Raw genomic sequence first — 26,615 nt, 5'->3', positions numbered from 1 at the left:
TAAAGGATTGTGAAATTATCAAATGACCCCTACCGCTGTGGGTGCAGCGTGACTGTCCGACTCTTACTGATTAAAACCTACCATGTTCCTTCTTAAGCCCTTTGTGTATCAGGGTCGCGGTAACTCTTTCAATCAATCCCGCAGCCCCGGCAAGTAAAGGACAATTTTACCTGTTGCTATTGAAATCTCCAAAAAACCTGTCCGTCTATTAAACTTCAATAAATCACTTTTCGCAAAGAATCAGCGTTCACAACCTTGCGGAATACTTGAGACTGACAAAATAGTCTTTACAATAAAAGCAATTGCTAGCGCTAGATGAATTACTAAGGAACAGAGCAAAACCGCTTTGAGTCTGTGTGTGTTGCTCTGCAAATGTGTGCGTGTAAGTAAACTATTGTATGTCTGTCTGGGTGATAACGACGAACGCACGCGTAGTAAATTGTCCGAAGATATTTTTGTCTTAAGATTTGTTGTCTTCGAATATTTTTTGTTATTAATTTTTCGTGGTAAAATTAATTTGAAATGTAAAGACTGCGTAGATTGGTCGTTAATTGAAAGTCTTTCGATGTTGCTTAAATATAATTAAAATTAAACAAAAACATGAAACATTTTCGGTCTCCGTCGAAAAACAAGGCGAAAATGAAATTATATTTTTGACCTATTTACTGTTTGAAGTAAAATCAACATTAGAGATGGCTTGTAAATTGAATTTTGAGTGTGCCTATAAACATAATATATTTTTTTATTATTTGAATGTATGAGTACTTTGACTGGAGTTACCTTTGATTTTCGAAATTGGGTTCAAAGGCCCCGATGTAATATTAAAAAGTAAAAACGAAAAGGGATGAAAGTTCTAGAGCTGAAGTCCTAAAAAACTTGTTAGCAAGAGTTGTCCACTTTTATTTGAAAATGTATTTCGAAATTCTATTCCCACCTCAAATTAAAAAGTTAACAAAAAATAATTTCATTTTACCTTACAAAATGACGTTTTCCTTGTTTTTGTCCCAATTTCTCTTTCTATTTGTTTTTAAACAAAACCTTGGGAAACAAGCGGAAACTTTAGATGTTCTGAATAAGTTGAATTTCTTTTACATTGTTATGAAGGTTTTTTTCTTTAAAAGGGGAGCACTTTTTGAATTCTGACACGTGACGTTTAGTCGTATCCATGTTTTTGGTTCATCTTACTTGTTCATAGTATTTTGTCAGACTGGCTGTGGGTTTTTGCTGCTCTCTTTAAGGGTCCAATCATACATTCCTATCGGATCTATCCGCAGCCCAAAAGGCATTTATATCCTGCATCTGTATAGAAAGTAACCTATGTTCTTTCTGGTTCTAGACTTTCTGTGTTCAAAACGGCAATTAACTCGGTTTAGAACTTTTGGCTTAAATGCCAGACAGACATAGAACTACTTTCGCATTTATAATAGTACATTACATAGCAAGGATTTTGATATCATAAATATGTTATTAAATTCCTATTCCTCTTTGCCAGGCTGTACATAATAACTAATATACGTAGCTTTCCATCAAACCAATATGGGTACAGTTGATATAGGCATTTCATAGTTTGCCAAAGCCGATCTGAGTGCCCCAACCGCACCGAATCCCTTTACGCTAGTTATTGAATAGTCTGGCTATGCCACTACTTCAGCCCCTGTCTACCTGTCTGTGTCCTAATTACGTAGCGTAATTTTTTTCAATGGCAATTTAAATGCTTTTAACTTTGTTTTTTGTTTCATATAGTTTCTTTAATAAATATTAAGGGAATGTTTGATGCATGGGGGATAAGGCCAACTTCACCGACAACTTAATCATCAGTTTTCTTTAAATGAATGTTTGCTATAAATTTTTAGGTTCAAGTTTCAAACAAATTCACAAAAAAACAAGTTTCAGGGTTCAAACAGTTGTTTTAAGAAAAATGGATGTTCATCCCTTGCCTTTGTAATAAACTGGCATGGTTCGCGTGGCGTCATGCGCATTTAAAGTGAACAGCAGAGCTTTATAGCAGTAGGTGCCTATTAGATTACGATTCTTTAGAATAGCTTCAGAAATGTGTTAATTCCTACATATACTTTAACCCAATTATATGCACAGATTACTAAATAGACTATAGGAAAGTTACATAATTTCTGTTTACTACCATTTTACGTAATAAGTAGCCGAATACAAATACTGTGTATAGAACATTAATTAGCTATTGTTGCCCTTTCCCAGCTTATGTTATCTACTATCTAGTTATTAGTTATATACGCGCTTAACGAGGTTATTTGACGGCCCAGGATTAACTCTTAATTGCTCCGCCGGATTAGGGGAAATGTATAATATGGTTGTTGTTATGAAATAGTTTTAAGTATAAGCTTTAGTTTGGTATGTTGATGATTATGTGACATACTTTGTCTTTTAGGATAAACTTTTTTTTCATGGCATCGATATTTTTGGGACTCATATTAGTACATTCTTTTTAAGCCCAATGTTCATAGACAATATACGTCAGTTTTATTACTCAGTTTTGTTAACTATACCACGCAATTTTCAAAGTAAACAGTTGTTTTTAGAAAAAACTGATTTATGTTGCCGGCACTCATAATCATTTTACTTAAATTAAATGTGGCAATTCTAATTGCCTGTTTCTACATGCGTTCATAGATGTTGTTTCTGGCACTATTAACAGCACGCATTTTAAAAAATTTAAAATATTATCTTAACAAAAATCCTCGGATATAAAACGTCGTGTGTGTTTGTCAAGTCTGCGCACGCGTCTGGTGATGCGATTACGTTAGCCGGCGCTGTCAGCTGTGAGCTCTCTACGCTGTCGGCCTTCGCACAACGATGGCGGACGCCGAGCAGAGAGGTCGTGCGGTGGGCTGCGGGATTATGTACGAGGTTTTTATTGTGTGTTAGCTTAAATGAAAATTAATTATCGTAGTATGCGGAACTTCTGAACGACTGCATTATTTTTTCAAAGATATATTATGTTAATTTAGTAAGTTGGTATGTGAGGATAAATTACAAAGAAATTCCCCGTCTTTTATGTAAAGGGATTCAAATTACATAGATAATAATGCTTAATTTTAATATAATTAGGTCAATAAACGTTGAGCTCTCAAGAAATGGGCAGATAGAATTACTTCGTTTTCGGAGAATAGCAACGGCTTATTATTATTACCACCCAATATGAAATCATTAATTAATTGGAGATCATTATAAATAGCACTGCATAATAGGTATGTAATTAATTGAATCCCGTAAAATTAACAATACATATACATTCTTTAATGAAACAATAACTCATTAACTGAAAAAGAGGGTAACTGATTTAACGGTCGCACATTTCCACGAAACGTGACACAAACAATCCATAAAGCTTATATAACCTACCTTTTCATTTGAAATTAGTCGATGTTTTATATAAGGGTTTTTCGGAATAAGGTTGGATTTTTAACTACGTTATACAATTATTTGGCAGAACATTTTAGAATTGTGTGATAGGTTTAGAGAGACGTTTATTTTTTCTAAGGACTCGAAATCGAAAGCCTGCAGTATTCTTTTAAGACCACAGACCTAATTTTATGATTTAGAGAAGTATGGAAGGAGATGGATGCTGCGCCCAGACAAATGATTTTTTTTATACTGACAGCAGGATAAAAATTTAAATGCTGACTGTGAATTTGTTTTTCTGTATAACCCTAAAAGTGTAAGCAACTTTAAAACATAACTGTAATTGCTTATGTAACTACATCTACTAGAATGCGAATATGATAAAAAAAAAAATTAAACTTATGAATTTTGCGTCTTAAAATTTCAGAATTTTTGTTACTGTTATTTAATATATATTTTTACTTGTTACAGCGCTATGGGAGGAACAAGAGGCGCCGGAATACGATATCGACACGGACGACGAGCGCTGGCTGAAGCAGCAGAGGCATCCAGAGCTCACAGGTATACATGCTCACCCGTATGTAAATTATTGTTATTTATTTACTAGTAGTTACCTACTAACTAACGACTAATTTGAGGAGCTAGTGGTTAAGTAGTAGAAGAATGTTGCACAAGATGTTTTTATGGCTGAGCTGGTGGCCATGGTCATTCTGTGCCTGAAAACTGTTCAAAGTTGCCTAATTAATGTGGAAAATACAAAAGGTATCCTAAAAAATCTCTTACCATCCCCACTTTTTAGTTATCGATACCTGCAGAATTTTGGGGTTTTGAGTAAGTAATCAAAAGTTTGTCAAACAGTACTCGTATGTTTGATGCAGTTTGATGATTATTAATTAATGAGCACATCAATGTTCAGGACTGGCGTTTCATCTCTGTCCATAAATGTTGGTCCTAAACCTGATCTCTCTGCTTGCTCCTCTCGGGTTGCTGTTCCATTGGGCTTTGAGGTTGAGGGATAGAGTACACCGGTGTTTGCGCAAATGCTTGTACACTATAATATCCTCTATGCAGCTGGCTGATCTCCCAAGAACGAACAGTCGCCGCAGCCGACTATCCGCCTGGGCGCCTGTATTATAAGTCTTCCTATATAACTTACCTGCAAAGCTGGATTGGCACATTGAAATATATCGTCATTTCGCTCCAACATATCAAATACTGTCTACACTTCTTGACATCTTCTTCTGTTTATTTCCAGAGCTAAAATTCGAGCAGATGATGGACAAACTGGAGAAGAGTTCAGGCCAGACGGTCGTGACTCTCAACGAGGCTAAACTGCTTCTGGAGAGGAACGATGACCTCGTCATAGCCGTGTACGATTACTGGTTGAATAAGCGCCTCAATACGGTGAGTTACATAGTTTTAGAAACCTGGGTTATAATGTCTAAAATCACCAACCCACATGGCATCACCAGCAAGCGTGGTGATTAACGTTAAAGGTCCGTTCAAACAGACCGGCACGGAGAGCATTGGCGCGCATTTTTCTTTTCACACAGACCGGAGCCGATCGGCTGCGCGAGCATTAAAGAGCATGCAATCGAAGCCAAACGCCAAGAAAAAGTACGCGATCGGAGCCGGTCGGCTCCTCTTATTATTTCACAACGAGCGCCATCGAGCATTCTTTATGACAAAAGCAGTGCACATTCAAAAAAAATAAACCTTACTTCAAATACAAAGTACTCGATTTTCAACGTGTTAAAAATTTGCTCTTCTCTCCGAGCTGGTCTGTCTGAACGGACCCTAAGTTTTTAGACAAAATTGTAAATTAAATGTAATTGTACAAATTACATAAGACTATTCTGGGTTCCTGCTCCATTAAATTTGGAAGTGGCATGTAATCATTAAATCTTACTAATATTATAACTGCCAAATTTTGTGACTTTCCCGCTACATTGACGCGGAGTTTGATGAAACTTGGCAGCCAATATATAGCATATAGTACAGCAATATATACCAGAACAACATATAGGATACTTTTCATCCATCTGCTGGAAAAAAATCCCTCGGTATTAGAGCGGAAGCTAGCTAGAATTACTTAGTTATAATGTAACAAGGACCTTAGATTAACCTTAGATTTAACAAGGCTGAAGTTCCAATATTAATTACAATCACTGTTTTGTCCACAGCAACATCCACTGGTCCTGTCAGTGAAAACAGAGAACAGGCCGGGCCAGTCCTCTAACAACCCCTACTTGGCGTTCAGGCGGCGGACTGAAAAGATGCAGACTAGGAAAAATAGGTGAGTGTTAAACACATATTCAGTTTACTATATGACCCTTATGACATCGTCTACCTACAGCTGACACTAGAATAGAGTACAGTTGCTTTAATTAATGGTTTTCAGATATTTGTTATGTGTCATCCAGAGCAAAGAAGAAAAGCTTACATTATTTTAAACGTGTGACTATGTGTTGATTGACATTTAAATTATACAATTGCAAAGCGTTATGATTTCCTTTCATCTCATTTCATACAGAGAAGATATGAGCATCCAAAACTGCGCTTGCTCAAACTTTGGTCCAACTTTTTTCAACAATATTTTCCTTCACCGTCAATCAGCGATGATGATTAATCTAGTCCTGTCTTTGGCTTAAACCACCAACTTGCACACATTAAACAATAAATCTTAATTCTTTTACAGGAAAAACGACGAGAGCTCATACGAGAAGATGCTGAAACTCCGTCGTGATCTCGCTCGGGCGCTGAATTTGCTGGAGCTGGTGGCGCGGCGCGAGAGTGCCAAGCGCGAGCTCGTGCGCCTCACCGCGCTCATCGCCGAGCGCCGCTACGCCGCCGGCGACTTCGCCAACCAGCTGCTGCCCGACCCGCCGCCCAGGTATGTGTGTCCCCCTCCCGCCTGCCGAGAGTGCCAAGCTGACAAATGGACATCTACCCGTAAAAAATACGGCTAAAAATGAGCAACAGAACGCCCGTTCGGAGCGAGAGATGTCGGTCCAGCAAAATCAGCACAGGTTTTCAGTGACAACCTTGAATGATGTCCAGCCACGGACGCTGTCCGCTAAGGAGATAAGCCACACAGGACATATAGTGCACAAGTAAGCATTTACGCAGACTCAGGTGCACTCACTATGCCTTCACTCTTTCTCATAGCGCGATGGTACGGCAATCCGACTCCACCAGAGTCAGATCACAGGTTAACGTGTGACTCTAGGCCGGCTATACCAGAAGCCATGAGCTTCTCCAAGAAAATACCTCAACACATTTCTCTATAATATGTAATTAAAACTTATTTTATTTCCATTTCCAGGCCCGCGTACACTCCAGTCCCGCTGACGTCGTCGTCGTTCCGTCGCGAGGCGTACCCCCTCCCGCACTACACCCCGCGGCCGCCCCCCGCGCCCGTCGACCAGCCGCGACAGGTACCCACAGATATATCACCCCTATGACGATATTTTGTCGCCATATAAATTCGTATCAGTTTGTACAGATCATCAATCTGTCAATCTGTCTATTTTTATCAATCGAACTTTAACCTTCCACTACTGTGATACGGTTGAAAATCTGTTGAAGAAATTTGTCAGATGTCTGAACATAAATGGCTCGCTGCATGTGTAAAATATTGCAGTGTTTCGAGGATTTGTGTTGCCTTCTCTATGATGGACCTTACATGTTAGGGATCAAGTTATTTATACATAAAATTGACCTTGGAATAGTGGCAACAATAATGAAACTTCGATTCGATATGAAAATCTTCAATTCATAGATATGCCACTAAAGTTTATTAAAAAAAATGTGTTTTAAATCTGCACAAAAAAAGGGGCTGATACTCGCAACTTAAAACCTGCCGATTAAGACCGAAAAATATTTAAGTGATGTCCGGTCGACCGGTTAACAGTGAAACATCTAAAGGCACGTACTACGAATTATTTTTAATACGTCACGCACATTTTTTTTTACAAGTGCCCTGCAAAAATTTAGTTGAATGGGGAGCTTTTTCACCACCCAGGGCGGGCTTTAAATTGACGTTCAAATGAAGTGCTGCTTTTCAGCTTTATTTGGATACAAAATAAATATATAAAATAAGATAGTAGGGAACGGTGTGACGTGTCAAACGCGCTAATAGATGTTTCACTCAATAAAAAAAACAAGTTTTACATACATATATTAAAATAATAAAAAAAGCGAGTAAGATATCATGATAGTCTGTTGCCTTCCAGCGAGAAAAGCGTCCGTACAAGAGACGGAAACACAGGCATCCCGTCGTCGGCTCCGTGCAGGGGCTGCGAGGTACGTATCAGTTTATACGTGGCGCTTTCACGACGTGGCGCAAAAACGTCGTGGCGCAGAAATGTCGTGGCGCAAAAGCTTTATGGCGCATACACATTGTGGCGCAAAAACGTCGTGGCGCTTGAACGTTGCGCCAAAACATGGCGCTTATACGTACTAAATAGGCCTTTGAGGTTCTTGGGTCTAATTGTTCAATAAGCCCTTAGTGTCGAGAATTTGAAAAAACCTCAGGGGTGACATTTTAAGGTAGTATTGTTCAGTTTTTACATATTTTTAAATTATTAGTTGAATACCAATAGTCTCACTTATAAAATTAAACTTTTTTAATGTGGGTTTTCTTCATTAATGTGGGCATATTATCTTGTAAAAAGATGAATAAAGATTCATACACAGGTAGGCTTTGTTTTGTGATTATAAATAAGCCATAGGATAACTGAACAAAAAAAACAGAAAAACTGCCGTTTAATATTTGTGTTTCCTGCATCTAATCTCTTGTACTGGATACTGCACTCTAGAAAATAATATTATTTTCTCAGACGCCATTCATATTTTCATAATCCGAAAATTAGGATGCCTTATGTCAAAAAGTTCAGTAACCGGTAGTTATAAACAATTTAAAATATCTTGGCAATACAGTTTACCGAAAGCGTACCGAAGGGTAGGTATGTTATATATTTACAATATTACTATTAAAATTAAAATATTACCTATATACCACGCTTTCATTATACTGCCTTTGCCAAGATATAAATTTAAAATGTACTAAAGACCAATCACTGTTTAATTACACCGACAGCTGTTTACGTAATTGGCCAGTTAGGGTTTCTTTTTAACTTTTTTGCTAATGAGTCGTTTGAGGATTATTAAGTCCGAAATATTATGTTTACCTTTGTTTATTTGAGGTATTAAAAACAGCTGTTTACCTTAACCAGACTATACTTGGTGAAAATGGTTCCAAATATATTCAAAACTTTTTTGAACCTAATTTAAAATAACATACGAATACATTTGTAACATTTCAGATTCAGGCGTGTACACTTCTTCGGAGGAAGAGGGCAGCGGCCGCGCCGACGCCGCCACGCCGCCTGACGACGGGCCCTTCGCCTTCCGACGCAAGCCCGGCTGTTATTATGAAATGGTGAGATTTAGACACGTTTATGTGGAAATATTTCCAGATCTTAGTGGCTAGATTCCATTTGTAAGATTCTGTGCTGAAAGTTGGCAAAGGGAAGAAGTAAAATAAGGAATATGTGTAGCACAGGTTACTTAATATGTATCTATGTTAATTAATATATAGTTCAGTATGGACGAACCAAATTATTTCTGCAAAAAAAACTGTGCTAGTCCAAAAGTGTCTTCAGATCGATCAAAAAATTATCTAAAGAACATCAACATTATAGTATATTTTTTTTCTAAATTGGTATACTTCTTTCTTTGCCGACTGTACTACACTGAGTAGTTCAAAAATAAAATCTATTATCGTATCCATTTGGTAAAGCATTTTAGAATTATATCACTTCTATTTCTTGTTTCGATTAAAAAATGATTATTTTGGATGTGAAAATTCTGTCACATCATAGTTTACATTCATATAAATTGCACAGAATGTTATCGTTATTAACAGTAAAAGTGGTGAATTTAACCAGTTTTCAACTATCGTATTATGAGAAAAAGAAAGTTTTTAACCGTGTTTAATATATAGCATTATGTTTGCAGCCGACGTCAACCCTGTACGGCGATCCCGTGGACCCTGATGATCCCTCCAAAGACGGGATGTTTGAGCACGAGATGGATGAGAGGCATAGGTAACATATACATTTTTTATTACTTATATATTCCTACAGTTTCACCCGTGTCATGTGGGGACTTTTTTCCGCATCCCGTGTGAAAAGTAATTAACGCAGTTTCACGCATGCCATGTGGGAACTATTTTCCGCACCCATATGAACAGTAGCCTATGTTCTTATTTCGTATACAAATAGTGTGTATACCTACAAATACATGGCATCTCATTTGCCTAACTTTTTTCCAACTATGTTGGGCTCGGCTTCCTATTTAAACGGATGCTGCTGAGTACCAGCACAGTATAAAGAACATACAGTAGGTCGACGCCTTTGATCTCGTGTAAAATGCCGACATCGTCTAGACAGTAACGCATAGGACAGGGTTGTCACAAGTAAACAATATTTGTGAAATTATTTATTTATTGCAGACCAACATCGATAGCAGTATTATAAATAAAACAAAATTACATGATATTTAAATAATTCTTAATCCGCTCTTTACTGCATGTATTATTAAGGAGTTGAGTATGTCAATAAAAAATGCAAATTAGGCGTATACAAAGAGATTTAAAAATGAACTGATGCAGTCTTGGTAACTAGTTACTGTGACACTAACTGTACCTACTGTGATCGTGAAGTTTTTAAATAAATAAATAAGTCAATTGTTGATGTGACTTCACGGTTCGCCAAAGGACACGGCTTGAATTCTGCCCGTGACAGTTGTTTTTAAATCTCTTATAGCCTAAGTATACGAGGGATTTTTGTCCGCGGACTTTTTTCTCTTGGATTTCAAAAAGGATGGCTTTTTCGTAACCAGCACCCCAATTTAACTCAAAATTGACACCCATATCAAATTATAAGAAAATGACGTCCGCCATCTTGGATTTCAAAAAGAATGGCTTTTTCATAACCAGCACCCCAATTTAACTCAAAATTGACACCCATATCAAATTATAAGAAAATGACGTCCGCCATCTTGGATTTCAAAAAGAATGGCTTTTTCATAACCAGCACCCCAATTTAACTCAAAATTGACACCCATATCAAATTACAAGAAAATGACGTCCGCCATCTTGGATTTCAAAAAGGATGGCTTTTTCGTAACCAGCACCTCAATTTAACTCAAAATTGACACCCATATCAAATTATAAGAAAATAAGGTCCGCCATCTTGGATTTCAAAAAGGCTGACTTTTACGTAACAAGCACTTCAATTAAACTTAAAACTGACATCCATTTCTTATTATAAAAATTACGTCCGATGAAACCGCAGATCTTTATTTATTTGAGATGAAGACTTGCAATCACTCACAGCACACGTCGCATGCAACATTTTAAATAAATAAAAAATATTATAAAAAAGAAACACGCGTTAGCCCTCAATGATAGATCCCAAACTGCTAACATCATTTTGTTCGTAGTTTGGGAGCGGCCTACCCGCGTCTCGCCCCTCACACCCCGCACGATTGCCCTGTCTAGACGTCTTCGTCGGACGACTGTATGATTTTTAGACTGTGGTACCAGTGTACCATATGAACTGACTACCTATCTGAACTCCTCAAACCGGGTTGCAGACTGTTTGTCAGATCCCTGCTTTCTGACTATTCGTAATGAATTTCAAAGATGTTCAAATGATAGTCTGTGATCTACCAATGTAACATATGATTGACCTTACCACTTCTGTTTATAGGTACACGCTGACTTCCCTCCGGTCAGGCTGCATCGGCTTCGCCCGGCGGCGCCTGTGCCGCGGCGGGCGCGTGGCGCTGGACCGCACGCGGACGCCGCTGCACGACCTGTTCACGCGCCTGCCCTTCCCGCCCCAGCCCCACCAGCCACACGTATGTATCACTACTGGCTATATACTCTGCTATGGGTGGCGCTGGACCGCACGCGGACGCCGCTGCACGACCTGTTCACGCGCCTGCCCTTCCCGCCCCAGCCCCACCAGCCACACGTATGTATCACTACTGGCTATATACTCTGCTATGGGTGGCGCTGGACCGCACGCGGACGCCGCTGCACGACCTGTTCACGCGCCTGCCCTTCCCGCCCCAGCCCCACCAGCCACACGTATGTATCACTACTGGCTATATACTCTGCTATGGGTGGCGCTGGACCGCACGCGGACGCCGCTGCACGACCTGTTCACGCGCCTGCCCTTCCCGCCCCAGCCCCACCAGCCACACGTATGTATCACTACTGGCTATATACTCTGCTATGGGTGGCGCTGGACCGCACGCGGACGCCGCTGCACGACCTGTTCACGCGCCTGCCCTTCCCGCCCCAGCCCCACCAGCCACACGTATGTATCACTACTGGCTATATACTCTGCTATGGGTGGCGCTGGACCGCACGCGGACGCCGCTGCACGACCTGTTCACGCGCCTGCCCTTCCCGCCCCAGCCCCACCAGCCACACGTATGTATCACTACTGGCTATATACTCTGCTATGGGTGGCGCTGGACCGCACGCGGACGCCGCTGCACGACCTGTTCACGCGCCTGCCCTTCCCGCCCCAGCCCCACCAGCCACACGTATGTATCACTACTGGCTATATACTCTGCTATGGGTGGCGCTGGACCGCACGCGGACGCCGCTGCACGACCTGTTCACGCGCCTGCCCTTCCCGCCCCAGCCCCACCAGCCACACGTATGTATCACTACTGGCTATATACTCTGCTATGGGTGGCGCTGGACCGCACGCGGACGCCGCTGCACGACCTGTTCACGCGCCTGCCCTTCCCGCCCCAGCCCCACCAGCCACACGTATGTATCACTACTGGCTATATACTCTGCTATGGGTGGCGCTGGACCGCACGCGGACGCCGCTGCACGACCTGTTCACGCGCCTGCCCTTCCCGCCCCAGCCCCACCAGCCACACGTATGTATCACTACTGGCTATATACTCTGCTATGGGTGGCGCTGGACCGCACGCGGACGCCGCTGCACGACCTGTTCACGCGCCTGCCCTTCCCGCCCCAGCCCCACCAGCCACACGTATGTATCACTACTGGCTATATACTATATCCTTTCTGCGTCTCACGGTATATGCTCTAAAACCCTCTCTAGAAAAACAGACGGAATTATATAAAAAATATTTACTTAAACATACCAATCTTATTTACAGGAGGACATCGAAACGAAAGCGCAAAGAACTCCAAAAGAACTATCAATGGATTACCACAGCAGCGGCAAATATCCTTGGAGACACGCCTTCCGACGCCACCTCGCCCGCAATCCCGACCTCTGGACAGCCGATACGGACATCAAGCAGGAACCAACCAAGTCGGACTTACCCGACGTCCGATCCGACCTGCCCGACATCCGATCCGACTTGCCCGACGTCATCCAAGACAGTGTTAATAGTGTTAAAAGTGATATTAGGTTTAGTGCAAGGACTTTGGATGGTGTAGTGAGAGATAATTTGCAACGGGTGATGAGGAAGAGAGCTTGGAGCGGGTGTTCGGATAGCAGTTATGATTCGGATGAGAGTCTGCAACCGGTTGAGAAGGAGTTTGAGCAGTTTATCAATGAAGTTAATAAGAAATGGTGAGTTTTTTAAATTAACTTTATGCGAAATTAGCTTAGTAATACCTACGTGCACTCGGATAAAAAGTAACTTAATAATACATAATCTGTATACTTAACTTTAAGTAAGTATAAGTTTGAAGTAATTTTGGTGTAAAAGACAGAGTTACTTTCACGTTTAAAATCGTGAGAAATCTATAATTTACTGTTGTGTGCCTTGTAAAATCAAAGGCAATCACACAAAGTTTCATCAAAATCCGTTCGTTGTTTCGGATATATAACATCAATCTTATTGAGGCATATAAAAACCCTTTTGTACATATTGTACGCCTTAAAATCTTGTGTATGACAAAAGAAAATAACTAAAACTATTTTTTTCCAATTCCAGGTTACATTTCCGACCAAAAACCCCCCCACCGTCACCCCCACGCCCAGAGAGCCACGACACCGAGTTCCCAGTGTCGCTACACACGCCCATCGCTGTCGAGATCCGGTCCGACACCGTGTCCGACACTCACGACACTTTCACTACCTCAGAGTTCACTCTCGCCGATCTGTACCCGGATATAAACCCGGTGTTGGATAATAGTGTGGCCGGATTAGATGTTAGTTCGGACGATTTGCTTAGTGAGAATTTTACGGGTGAGTTTTATTTGTTTGTTGATTAGAATAATGAAATCCTTTATAATTTTTAATGACCTACATAAATTAAACTAGCTTCCGCCCGCAGCTTCAATCCTGTTCCGAAGGATGTATTTCTCGCACATACATAAAGAGGAGCCTGTTTTATTCTGATATAAATGCTATTTTACAACTAAGTGTTATCAAAATCTAACCAGTAGTTTTTACGTGAAATAATGCGTGCTCAATAATAATTGTAGGATTCCCTTTATAATTGGTTACTGGTAAAAGTCCACTTTTGAAAAAAGAATGCTCATATTAATAGCCCTGATAGTTTTCGAATTGTTCTTAGTGCACTATGCGAAAATATTAAAAAAATACTAGAATTAGGCATAATTTTTAATAACTAGAATATTTTTCAGACCTTCTGAAGTCAAAAAGTTGCTTAAACACAGTTAACTCGATTTAAACCTAGAGCTTAATTTTTTGGTAGGCAGTATAACCCATTTTACGAACAGTTTGCAAAAAAATCTTATTACTATGATACTATTTAGGATTTATGTGTACATATTAGGAAAGTTAAGTGTACATGTACTTTTATTATTTTTTTATTTAACTTACCATCTCATTTGTTTCCCAGGTCTATCGGAAATGAAGGTGGATAGCCTAGCGCCCGCGCCGGCGCCGGGCGGGCAGTTCCTGTCTGCGCCGGCGGCGGCGGGCGGGCCGGTGGTGGCTGCGGCGGCGGAGGCGTCGTTTTTATCGCACGGCCAGAGTACGGGGGGGCGTGCCCACTCTGGCCCGGACTACAGAAAGGTACGTGCTATTTACTTAATTTATGTTAAAAAATTGAGATGAAGAAGTGGCAGTCTAAAACCGGCAAGGACATAGGACTTTTCATCTCTTGAGATTCACAAACTTATTTTTTTTTATGATACTGGTGTAGACTTAATTGGTCTTACTACAAAAACTTAAACATGTGTCTAAGACTTGTCTAAAAAAATTGTGGCTGCAAAATGGACCTTATTTCAACGTCATAATCTGACATTTTATAACGATTATGACTGGTTTACATCATATTTAAAAAACAGAGAACACAATATAGAATATTTATAATATAAATTAATAATTTATAAATAAACGAATATAAATTTAATAAATAAGTAAAATGTAAATAAATCTACACGGAAATAATACCTACTCAAATATCTAAATATAATAAGATTTTCTACATTTAATTCAATATTATTATGTTCAATAAGCGCTCTTCGTCCTCTCCTCTATAAACTAACTTTGCTGTGCCCGACAGGGTCCATAATTGTTTCTTTTAATTTTACCCACCAGCCTGTACACATTATGGAATGCAATAAAGTTATTGAGTATTGAGTATTTTTTTTAAACAAGTCTTAAACTGACGTTTAAAAGTTTTTGTGGTAAGACGGAATAAGTTAAGTGGTTTTTTTTTTTAAATTCTACAAACTACTTATGTCTTACGACACAAACAAAACTTTAACATTCCTTTTTTGTTCCACAGGCGGACTCGTTTGGTTCGACCGTAGTGAACGTTACAAACGCGGATAAGGAGCCCATATACATCGACATGGTCAAGCCCGAACCGCCGCCTATCAAAATCGAAACGCCCAAGCCAACAGTCAAGGAAGAGAAGATTATCGACGTGCCCGCCCCAGTACCCACATCCAACATTATTATAGAAGAAGTTAACGAAGTACCACATATTAAAATCGAGAAGAAACGCAAAGAAGATACTATAGAGGAAGTTCAGTTGCCCCACGGGGTGCAGTTGAAGACTGTTCAGACGAAACATTCGCCGCTGAAGAAGCATATTATTAGTTCGGCGGGACATCGCAGGGCGAGTGACGTCACAATCGTGACGTCGGTGCCGGATGGTCAGGCTCAGCCGCATACGTCGCAGCCGCAGATCGTTACCGTCGCTGTGTCTGATAGTTTGAAGGTACGTTTTTTTCTGACCCTAAAATTAAATGTGAAAGCTGTCTTTGTTAATTGTATTAAAATGCTTGTGTATAATCATCGGCAAGGATATTGAACCCTGACCTTCACCTGCGCAGAAGTGATTTATTACCTTTTGTGTACAGTGCGCAAAGCAGATCTCTTCCGCCGAGAGCTCATTATACGTGCCGATAACTATACTGTAATATGTCCTACGCTGATCTCATGAACAGAAGCCGTGGACGGCAGTCGGCTTGGACTCCACTGTTAACAGTGCTGTCACAGTAGATTTTTTTTAGCGACAACTACTTAGTGCTTACATGCGTCACAGCGAATAATTTTCTCAATAAAAGCTGCGCGACAGAAAAGCCGACTGGTAAATCCTTGTCCGAAAGTCGAGCTTTAGTTGTTCAATAAGAGTAGAAGAGGTCGCGCAATGCGCGTCCGGTCGTGTATTCGCGACCGGGGTCAGTGACCGAGTGGCAGTCCCTTCGTCAGCTGTCTGGTGTGTGGCGGTGCGTATAGCGCGATGTGCTCATCAGCTGTTCAGGTCGCACTAGCGCCGAGCGCGCCCACGGTCTGATGCAAGTCGGAACATCAAACGCCGCGTGATCTAAACACGTGAACAATCGCTCACTATGAAAGTGTTGGGCTCCGAATAAGGCTGATAGCTACATGCTACATCTTAGGAATATCGTATTACCCCATACTTGGTTAATACCAATTCTATAACAATTATTTATTGTTGCAGGTGCGACTACAGAACCACCTGGTGTCGGGGCAGGCGGGCGTGGTGGTGGGCAACGGGCCGTTCCCGGGCGTGGTGGGCGCGCGGGCGGGGGGTCTGCGCCTGCCGGTGCACAAGCACGTGCCGCTCGTGGTGCCGCACGCGCCGCACTCCAAGCTCAAGGTGCTGCACGCGCACCCGCTGTCGCACTCCCAGCGCGCCGCGCTGCTGGCGCAGAACCGCGCGCTGCACCTGCCCGCCGTCGTGTCGCTGGCGGCGCTGGACAAGGCGGCCGGCGGCTCCGTGGCGCAGCTGTTCGAGATCAAGGCGGGGCAGCTGGGCAAGGGCCCGCACCTCGTCAACGTGGTGCGCCAGGCGGCGCCGCGGCCCGCGCTGCAGCTGGCGCGGCGCCCGCCCGCCGTCACCGTGGCGCCGCGGGCGCTGGTCGCCAACCTGCTGCACAAGGCCGTGCCGCTGCCGCACAAGCTGCTGCCGCCCGCCAACGTGTCGGCCATCGCCTTCGCGGCGCCGCAGCTCAAGCGCCGGCCGCCGCGGCCCGACGCGCCGCCCGACGCCGACGCGCCGCCCAAGCCGGACCTGTCGCCCGAGGTCACGTGACAACCTCCTCTAGCTGCTAGATTGTATTGCGCCGTAGCTAGTGCCGAATAGACTAATGTTCGCGTTATTGGGGTTTCATGTAAACAAACAAAATGGTATCGAGTCGTTCGTTGCATTATTCAAAAAAAGCAGTGAGTTAGTTTTTCGTAGCAGTTGATTGGACGTAATGAGCTGTTAGGAAAAAGGGCTCGCAACAAAAAAACTCCCGGTTTAAGTATGTGTATACATATATAATTAGTAAGTATCATATACTGTATTATCATATACAAATGGCTCGGCCTCATGTTGTCGTTGGGGCCTTAGACATACGCTTAGTTGGTGACGTACCTCATAAGTTCTGAATTGTAGTTGTATGTGAATCCTTTCCTTAGCTTGTTGTTGTAAATATATTATATTGTTACTGTGCAGCAATAATACGCCATTCTGTCAACTTGATGTCTTTTATTTCTCTCCCTTGTACCGTATTCATTACATACTAACTGTACCTCGCGGGAACTGTGAACCGTGACAGCGTTATATGTAAAAATATTAGGAGAGTATTTTACACAGAATCTAACCTTCTATACTAAATCATATTGATTAATTTTACTCCGGGTAAACCACACAATTGCTTGGAAAAACTGTTATCACATTATTATGGACTCGTTTTGATAATGTTGATCACTGAATTACACGACATGAAGAAAGAAAGGTAAGTAAAGAAAATCGTAAGTATTTATTATGCTAATTTTATTTATTTATTTATTTATTATACTTTTTGCACACATTTTACAAAAAAACAATGTACAAAGGCGGACTTAACGCCTTAGGCGTTCTCTACCAGTCAACCTTTAGGTGGGGTGAATTTAAGAGTTCATTCTATTTAGATCAGGTAACTAATAACACTTCCTACATGGGTAGATATAGCACCCCACTACCGCATGATAGATCGTCAATGAGTGAGAAAGAAAACGCAAATTCTACTATAACAACAAAACCCTCGATATTTTGAAAAAGATTATAATCAAAATGAAAAAAAAACTACATAAATACCGATTTTAAAATTAAGTAAAGCAGCAACATATTATGTACAGCTCACATGAAAAAGTTACTCAACTGATTTATATCATTTTTGGTTTCACTAAAAATCTGTATTATATACTTACCTAGAGTTCGCGCCAAATATACTTTTTGAATAATTCAAAAGTTAGCTATTTGCATCCTTGCGCATTGGTTTGTATAGACACATTTTACAAAAACAAGTTAGGTTTTAAAGTGATATAGATCTTGTCGATAAATTTTGGTTGTCTGAGAATATAAAATAACTAATGTTGTAAAACTATGGTTCAGTTTAGTTTTTTCCCGCGCTTGCAAGTTGACAGTCTTGTCAAGGTACCATTCCAAACAGCCCAAGAGCATTGACATATATTCTAATGAGAAACAATTAATGCTAGTTTCTTCTTATGAGCAAATGTTTTTTTTTTATGAAATGAATATTAAAGAAATAAATAATAAATAATTTAACAATAGTTCCTACATGTGCAAGATTTGCATGCAATTCTAGTATATATGTACGTAGAAGGAGAAGGATTGGTAACAGCTGGAATTTCTAGAAAAATCCTTTTAGTAGTCTGTTAATACAATTATGTTGGGGCCGGATTTTACTCTTAACAAATGTTGCTGAAAACCAATTAATTATCGCAGAAAACTATTTTAGGGTAATTAATCATTATTTCAGTTGATGACTACATTACCATCATTTATGTTATTGTTTGTCCTCATACAGTTATTTACCCTATTTCATGATTTAATACACATAAGCCGATTTCCCGCGGCCTCACCCGCGTCCCGTGGGTACTACTGCCCGTACCGGGATAGAATATAGCCCACGTTACTCGGGAAGATTGTAGCTTTCCAACAGTGAAATATTTTTTCAAATCGGTTCGGTAGTTTTGGAGCTTTTAGGGTAGGTTACAAACAAAAGTTTCAGTAAGTATGTATAAATAGATAACTTATAAATAATTCCATATTTGGCTGCACTGTACCAACAATGTTTTTTCCTGTTGGATCATCACGGTCATGTAGTTAAATATGTCGTAGTAAAATTGAAAAGTACGTTTGATGTATTTTTTGAAAAATGTGTGAACCTTACAAGAACCAAATGTTTACTTTTCAGTAGAATCGTATTTATTGAAGGGAAATGAAATGAATGAAAAGCCAAAATTTACGAAATAAGTCCATAGGTACCTACAATATGCCTATGTACCTACACAATACACTACCAATTTACCTTTTCATGCTAGAACTGCTTAACAGATTTTCATGAAACTTGGTAGTGACATAGCTCCAGTTTTAAGTTCCCTAGGGACGTAGATAAAACCACATGAAAACAGCTAGCTATACATTCCTAACTTGTCATCGGAGTTTCCTTATTTACCCGATTTAATTCCATTGTTATCTATATTTTCCTGTAGTCCCTATATTTAGTACAACACCTACTATATATAAAGGGGCAGTTGACACTTGGGAACAGTGGTACTACATAGTGTCAGCAGCGAACGCGTCTTGTGACGTCACAACCATGAAAATATTATTTGCTTTGTTCGTCCTGTGTGTGGTCACTTTGGCCAAAGGAAACGAAGAGAATTCTCCACAAGTTTCTGTTGTACATAAAGATTATGGACCGAAAGGTAAATATTTTCACCGATAACTGTTTACTTCGAACTTTAAAAGTGAAAATTGATTCTTCAAACTCAAACTTATTTATGTTTATGAATATGTGGATCTTATATTATTTAAATAAAGGAGCATTGACCATATCCTACCATAAGGCTTGCAAAACACTTAAAACTATTAAATATGTACAAAAAGTAGATAAATATACAAAGCAATTTTAATAAAATTACTGTATGCTATTATAACTTTTCTTCTTAAAATTCACACTTTTTCTGAGCACTAAATAAGTTTCATAAGCAGTGGCTTAAAAAAACTTGACTATTATAGAACGGGGTCTTTAGAAGTACCAGCTCTACTTCTAGGTTTAGTCCATTTACTTTGTTAGGGACTATGGTTTAAGCCTAGTATTAAAACTGTTATTTTTTTAGACCATTTCTTATAGTAAGGTGGATCTTCCTCCTGCCCATATTCCAATTTTATATAGGGACTGCACAGCATATCATGTTCATCCATACTTTTCTATCTGATATTACATCACAAGAACTTTTGAGTTGGCTTGTAATAGACCTCTATATTTAGACCGAGTGCAGAGGTTCAAACAATTTGCAATTTCATATTTAAAACAATTAATATTTGTATATTTAACTTCAATTTTCTTTCACAGCCGGCCCGGCTTTAGTAACGGCGAAAAGAATAGAACGTGGATATTATCACCCTGAACCCCCCAGCATGGTTCGTCATGTCAATAGACCAATAAGACATAAAAGACCAGACATCAGAAGACCAGGGCATAGGCGCCCAGGACATAGGAAACCAGAAAACAGAAGATTTGAGAGGCAACGTCCTCACAAGAGACCTATCCGTCGTAGACATCATAAGAGAACGGCTTATTAAGATGATTAAATATATAATTTCATTTACCTATTTATTTTTAAACTTATAAGTTACATTTTTTAATATTAATAAAAAAAACATTTAAATTATAAAAAATAGGTTATATAATATTATTATTTTGTAAAATATTTAATAGAATGATTTAAACTCTTTTTTGTCATATTAATTTAACACAATTTCATTTTAATTTAAATATTCATTATGCAAATAAACAAGTAAAAATATCAAAACGCTTAATTGTTATTATTATTTTCACGCTTATATCAAATCACACTAATAATAATTCATCATCATCATCCTCCTGCCTTTAAAACAATTTCATTTTTGGTCCTTCCATACTCTTCTATCTGCCGTCACCGGAGAGCACGTAAATGTCGGTCCTGCGCCTGATCTCTCTCCGGTCGTGTCGGATTGCCGTACCATCGGGCTATGAGAGTGAAGGAATAGTGAGTGCACCTGTGTCCAAGCAAATGCTCGTGCACTATAATATGTCCTGCTAGTTGGCTAATCTCCTTACATGAGAACAGCAGCCGCAGCCGATAATCGGTTAGGAGGACATCATAATCATCTGCCGTCATCTCACAAGTAATATTCTTTCTAGCCATGTCGTCTTTTTTCCATTCATCATACTAGCTAATGCCTCATGTTGTAAACGACAATTAGGTATCTCTATACTAATATTATAAAGAGGAAAACTTTGTTTGTTTGTAGTGGATAAACTCAAAAACTATTAGACTGGCCTTAAAAATTCTTCCACCATTAGAAAGCTACATTATCTGCGAGTAACATAGGCTATATTTTATCCCGGTACGGGCAGTAGTTCCCACAAGACGCACATTTTATCCTGGTACGAGAGGAGTATAGGTACTTTAGGATTAATCAGGATATTGATAATAAGGTGAGTCACCAGCGCCCTCAACCTACTTCACTAATCGTCCACGGGTTTACGTTTTATGCATATTTATAAATCTACCTCGTGTTTGAATCATTCATCTCGATCTAATAAATACTTATTACTCCATATTCACTACCTATTATTTAATTAAATCATAAGGTATTTATCATACCTAAATCATAATCATCTTTTATTAATTGTTCTTGCATTGAAAAAGGAAATAAATATAATTTTTAACTTTGACTTGTATTTCAATTAGGTAACCGATCCTAAATCCTGAATGCCAGACACTACCAAAGTGTAGCGGAGAAGTTTTTGAGCAACCAATAGAACTTTTTATTCTAACATTTTATCTAAGCCTAATCATTTATTCTTGAGCGGAAAAATTCTACTGATTATAATTACCGGCACGGATAATGAGCTCTCGGCGGAAGAGTGGGGATCGCTTTGCGCACTGTACACTTAAGGCAATAAACCAATAAATCACTTCTGCGCAGGTGAAGGTCAGGGCTCAATATCCTTGCCGATGACTACTTACACATATTTTTAAAAGCTGAAGAGTTCGTTTGATAAGTTGAACGCGCAAATCTCAGGAACTACCGGTCTGATTCGAAAATTTCTTTCATTGTTAGATAGCCTATTTACTAATCAAGGAAGGCCTACTTTTATCCGAATTCATGCAGAGTTTCCCAGTTTCCCACGGGATGCAAGTGAAACCGCTGGCAGAAGCTAGTCACTACATATATGTAGTTTAAAACGAAGTCGCTTTTTCTGTGCCCGTGTCACGGTGTACGCTTAAATTTTCAAATCCACGCGCAATTTTCATGCGGTTTTTTTTTGTTTTAAATAGATAGATGTATAATAACATACATTAAATAGTGGGGAAATACTGTTATCGAGCGGGTCGCTAGTTAAAGTATATAATAGTCATTAATGTATGCAGATTTACCTCCTAGTATTCAACCTATACTTTGCATACCATTTACCTAATACAACGCTGCATAATATAGCTTTGTCACCAACTTCTGTCTTGTCAGGACCTCTTATTGCTTCTAAGTTGTCATTTGTTTCTCACGCCGTGCGCATGTTTGTTACAATATGAAATACTTCAATTTAGTGGTTTTGCTCTTATTGGTATTTTATACTGTCGAAGCTGAAGGTGAGTAGTTTTAATCTATACTAATATTACAAAGAGGAAAACTTTGTTTGTTTGGTTGTAATGTATAAACTCAAAAACTACTGGACCGATTTTAAATATTCTTTCGACATTAGAAAGCTATATTATCTGTGAATAACATAGGCTATATTTTAACCCGGTGCGGGCAGTAGCTCCCACGGGACGCGGGTGAAACCGCGGGAAAACGGCTAGTGTAGGATTAATTAATTGTAATTTTATTTGAATAACTTGGCTCTATAGTAAAGTAGATATAAATAAGATATACCTATATGATTGTCTGACTTAAAGAATTTAAGATTTTGCCCCGTTGGTTAAGTAGATGTCAATGTGTTGTGTAGTGGATGCCGCCTGTCGGGTTCGATTCCCGGTTCAAGCTGAAATAGTCTTGAGGATATAACAAAGTGCGTGCTTTGTTGCTGGGGAGTTTGTTGCGCCACTTCTTCTTCCCAGCAAAAACACATAGGAAGTGGTGAAGGGTGGGCGTTTTGGGGGCTGTCTTTTGTTCCCTGACGTTCAAAAAGTGCAGTCTTGCAGCCAAGTTTGAAAAGATGATTTTTTATTTTGATTTTGAAAGCATACCGAATTCTGGAAGTTGGAACTGCGGGAAAGTAAATATTTGTTCTGCTTGAGATCTCTGTCCTATCTTCATGATTAACTTTTATTTTCAGTGAAAAGTTTGAGTGTACCTCCGAAGGTCGTGGCATGTAATTTCTACAAGGCTAAGCTATCACAGTTAAAGTCTGCCGGCTTATCTCCCCAAGAAGCAACTAGACTTGAAGTCGAAATAAAAAAGAATATTAAAATGTACTGTGAAGACCGCTAATAAACGGAAATATTGAGGTAAGTAGATAATCAATGTTGTATTTTTGTTTTTAATCTGATATACAATAAAATAGAAAGTTTATTTATTCAAGTAACATGACTCATAATATTAGTAAAAAAACTTAATTTTATGTTAGTAAAAAATATAATAATATACCTAACTACCTTATACTTTATTTGTGCCTACTCGAAAGACTCTGAAACTACTGAACCGATGTAAAAATCACCAATGAAATGAGCTACAGTATTCCCGAGTGACAGGCTACATGTAATGTAGGGCTGCCGCCATCTTGAATTTCGCCAAACCTGAATAAACATAAAAAATCCCGGACATTTGGCGTAATCGCATTTTTTCCCCGGACGGACGAGACCGATTTTTTTTTTAAAACAAAACAATACCTCATTTTTCACCCATTTACTTTACCATATAGGTACTTAAATTCAATCAAGCGCTTTCTTACATGAAAAGTGTCTGGGTTTTCCCCGGACTCTTCTTTAAACCCCGCCCGGACGACCTCCAAACGAGGACAAATCCGGGGAAACCCGAACGGATGGCAGCCCTATACATCTACATGTAAGACATTATGCGACACAAGTCAAACCGTGAGAAACAGCTAGTGTTATAATATTTGTTACCCCAGTGTCCTGTGTGAACTACGAAATAGTTTTATGAATGAACATAAAGAATGTAAATTAACACACAGTGTTCTATTCGTATAGATTATATTTTGACAATCGTAAAGCCTCAGCATACCTATTTGACCAACTCTGCGAGATGCAAAATTATTTATATGCAACACGCGACGACTCTATAGTTGCATTATGCATGTTGCATACCTAAATGTAATAACTACAACTAAGTAGGTACATATTGCAGGTATCTAGATTAGTTTTCCGCATTATACACATACCGAATGAATGATTAATGTCTGCATTGCAAATTATAATAAACACATATTCTCATGTCAAAAGGCGACCAAACCGATCGTAATTTTGGGGAACCGAATTTCTAAATGATCTGCTAAAACAACTAGGGATCTGTCACGCTCGATTATCGCTGAAACACGTCCACTGCTGGACTGCTGCCTCCCCCAAGGTTCACCACTTAGGTCGATCTTCAGCAACCCACATCCCCCGCTTCCGACCACCACGACCTTGGCCAGATCGTCCGTCCATCTAGTGGGGGGGCTACGCTGAGTCTTCCGGGCGCATTCCGTTTTCCCGTTTGGGCATTGTGTTCTAAAAATCCCAAATATTACAAAAGGCCGATGACTAACTTGGAATTATTTGGCTTTGTCTTAAGAATTATTCATAAGTATGGAAATACCGGCCAACGAGTAGGTACCTAGGTATTTTCCTCTATAGTTAAAAACTAGTTTTCTTTGCGTCTACAATGTGTAATTCAGTCATTTATAACGATTCATTTGTAAAGTATACTCGTGTGATATTTAAATTTAAAATATGACTACATTAAAGTTATTATCTGTTCTCCTAGTATTATATCTCATTGTGAATGTTAATGGTGAGTTAAATACTTAATACCTATAGCAGATTTATTAAGGAAACTTATAATAAGAATCTACTGCGCAGTTTTAACTAACGGCTGATCCCAATAATTTATCTCGTCTTTTATCTGAAGTAATCAGATATAATTTTGACATTAGTTTCATACTAATAATGTCAAATTCCTATCTCTAGTAACAGATGGATAGAATATTGGGACAGTAACTATGTGTAGCTTAACTTCAGTCTCCTCCCCAATATTGTAACGTAACGAGACAAATACTAGGCGGTCCCATAATGAACTGGCCTGATATAGTTCTAGGCGACATATCGCTACATGTTATGTGGCATTAACAGTCGGGTAAAAAGTACGTTTATCGAGTACTTATTATAAAAAACACGCATCGACATGAAATGCGTAGTTTTAGTTTAGCAGGCATTTGAATGACGAGAGACGCGTATTTTTTCCAAATGTCGAAAACTGAGTATCGAAGTCTCATACAGTTTCTGTTTAAAGCAGGTTTATCCCCTGCGCGAATAAAAGAATGAATGGATGGTGTGTATAAGGAGTCTGTCCTCTCCTATAACACAGTGAAAAATTTGGTTAAAAAGTTTCGCCTCGGGAGAGAAACCGTCGAAGAAATTGGGTATGACGGTTGGCCTGTGGAACTGCTCAATTCCGAAACAATTGCTTCTATTGAAGAGGTGGTTCGGAGTGACCGTCGTTTGAAGATTAGAGAAATTGCAGCTAGCCTTGGGCTCCCTAAAAGTATTTTTCATCATGTGCTCCATGAACATCTTCACATTAAAAAAGTGAGTGCAAGATGGGTATCGAAACTTCTTTCAGCGGTACAGAGACGGGCGTTGCGTTTCAGAGTTTTTGGATCTTTGTGGAGGAAAATTCAAAGATGTGATCAAGACGCTAGTGACTGGTGATGAAACTATGATTTTGTATTATGATTCACAAACCAAGCGCGAGTCAATGGAATGGCGTTATCGGGATGAAAAGCCCCCTAGAAAGGCAATAGGCTGCCTTTTTTGGGGTAAAATTGTGATTACTTTTATAAAGGTGAAGAAATTTTAATTCGCAGATGTCAGAAGTGTATTGGTATTCATATTGATTATATTGAAAAATAAAATCGGTTTCGTCTCCTTTCCTCCATTAGTTCATGTTAGGCCAATTCATTATGGGACCACCCACGTAAGAATTTGTTGATGAGACGTATTGCCGAATGCCGGGTGACAGCGACGAGGACCAATTTTTCGACGGCCTTTATTAGTCTTAAGTTTTTCTTTTATGTAAATATCGATTCAGTTTTTTTAAAACATTTTAATTTGCTTATTGTTTATTATTTTGTATATTTTTGTTACAGCCGACCTCCTTATGCCCGGCTCACACTTGCAATGCATTTACTACAGATCTAAGTTGGAAGAAGTCAACACAAAGCTGGCCAGCTCTTCAGGCACCCAAGAAGATAAAAACCAAGAAGCAATGCTATTACAACAACTAAAACAGTATTGTTAGCTTTAAACGAATATAGAAAGACTAAAATGTATGTTTTATACTTCGCTTTAAGATGTTATTTTTAAGAAAAATACATGGTATTTGGTGATTTTTGTCGTTTTATTGAATAAACCAAATTACGTTAAGGTATTTTCCTAACGATTCAAGAAGAGCCGTATTCAGACTTCGCTTGAGTATTTGGGACACAAAACGCCTATCTAATGCCACTCGGT

General features: G+C 39.5%; 1 protein-coding gene and 2 long non-coding RNA genes across 3 annotated transcripts in view; all 3 read left to right on the top strand.

Annotated features, from left to right (window-relative positions):
- The window catches only part of LOC135118904 (uncharacterized), a 109,229-nt gene extending 91,872 nt beyond the window's left edge, over positions 1-17,357 (top strand). The window contains exons 3-16 of the mRNA XM_064042031.1: positions 3,850-3,939; positions 4,634-4,782; positions 5,562-5,674; positions 6,077-6,271; positions 6,704-6,815; positions 7,614-7,683; positions 8,706-8,821; positions 9,400-9,488; positions 11,157-11,307; positions 12,598-13,019; positions 13,387-13,640; positions 14,260-14,435; positions 15,154-15,591; positions 16,339-17,357. Of these exons, the coding sequence (XP_063898101.1) occupies positions 3,850-3,939; positions 4,634-4,782; positions 5,562-5,674; positions 6,077-6,271; positions 6,704-6,815; positions 7,614-7,683; positions 8,706-8,821; positions 9,400-9,488; positions 11,157-11,307; positions 12,598-13,019; positions 13,387-13,640; positions 14,260-14,435; positions 15,154-15,591; positions 16,339-16,932 (2,969 nt within the window). The 3' untranslated portion in view covers positions 16,933-17,357. The remainder of the gene's footprint in view (positions 1-3,849; positions 3,940-4,633; positions 4,783-5,561; positions 5,675-6,076; positions 6,272-6,703; positions 6,816-7,613; positions 7,684-8,705; positions 8,822-9,399; positions 9,489-11,156; positions 11,308-12,597; positions 13,020-13,386; positions 13,641-14,259; positions 14,436-15,153; positions 15,592-16,338) is intronic.
- A 2,005-nt stretch (positions 17,358-19,362) lies between these two features.
- Positions 19,363-20,534, top strand: LOC110384636 (uncharacterized). Its single transcript, XR_010277899.1, has 2 exons — positions 19,363-19,601; positions 20,252-20,534. It is a non-coding gene; the product is annotated as an uncharacterized LOC110384636 (long non-coding RNA).
- Positions 20,535-23,409: 2,875 nt separating this feature from the next.
- On the top strand, positions 23,410-26,491 carry LOC135118945 (uncharacterized). The gene is made up of 2 exons (XR_010277875.1): positions 23,410-24,897; positions 26,252-26,491. It is a non-coding gene; the product is annotated as an uncharacterized LOC135118945 (long non-coding RNA).
- Positions 26,492-26,615: the final 124 nt, after the last annotated feature.

Source organism: Helicoverpa armigera, chromosome 27 (genome assembly GCF_030705265.1).
Source record: "Helicoverpa armigera isolate CAAS_96S chromosome 27, ASM3070526v1, whole genome shotgun sequence".
NCBI lineage: Eukaryota > Metazoa > Arthropoda > Insecta > Lepidoptera > Noctuidae > Helicoverpa > Helicoverpa armigera.
Note: the sequence above shows the minus strand (reverse complement) of the source record. Positions and strands in the feature narration are given on the sequence as shown.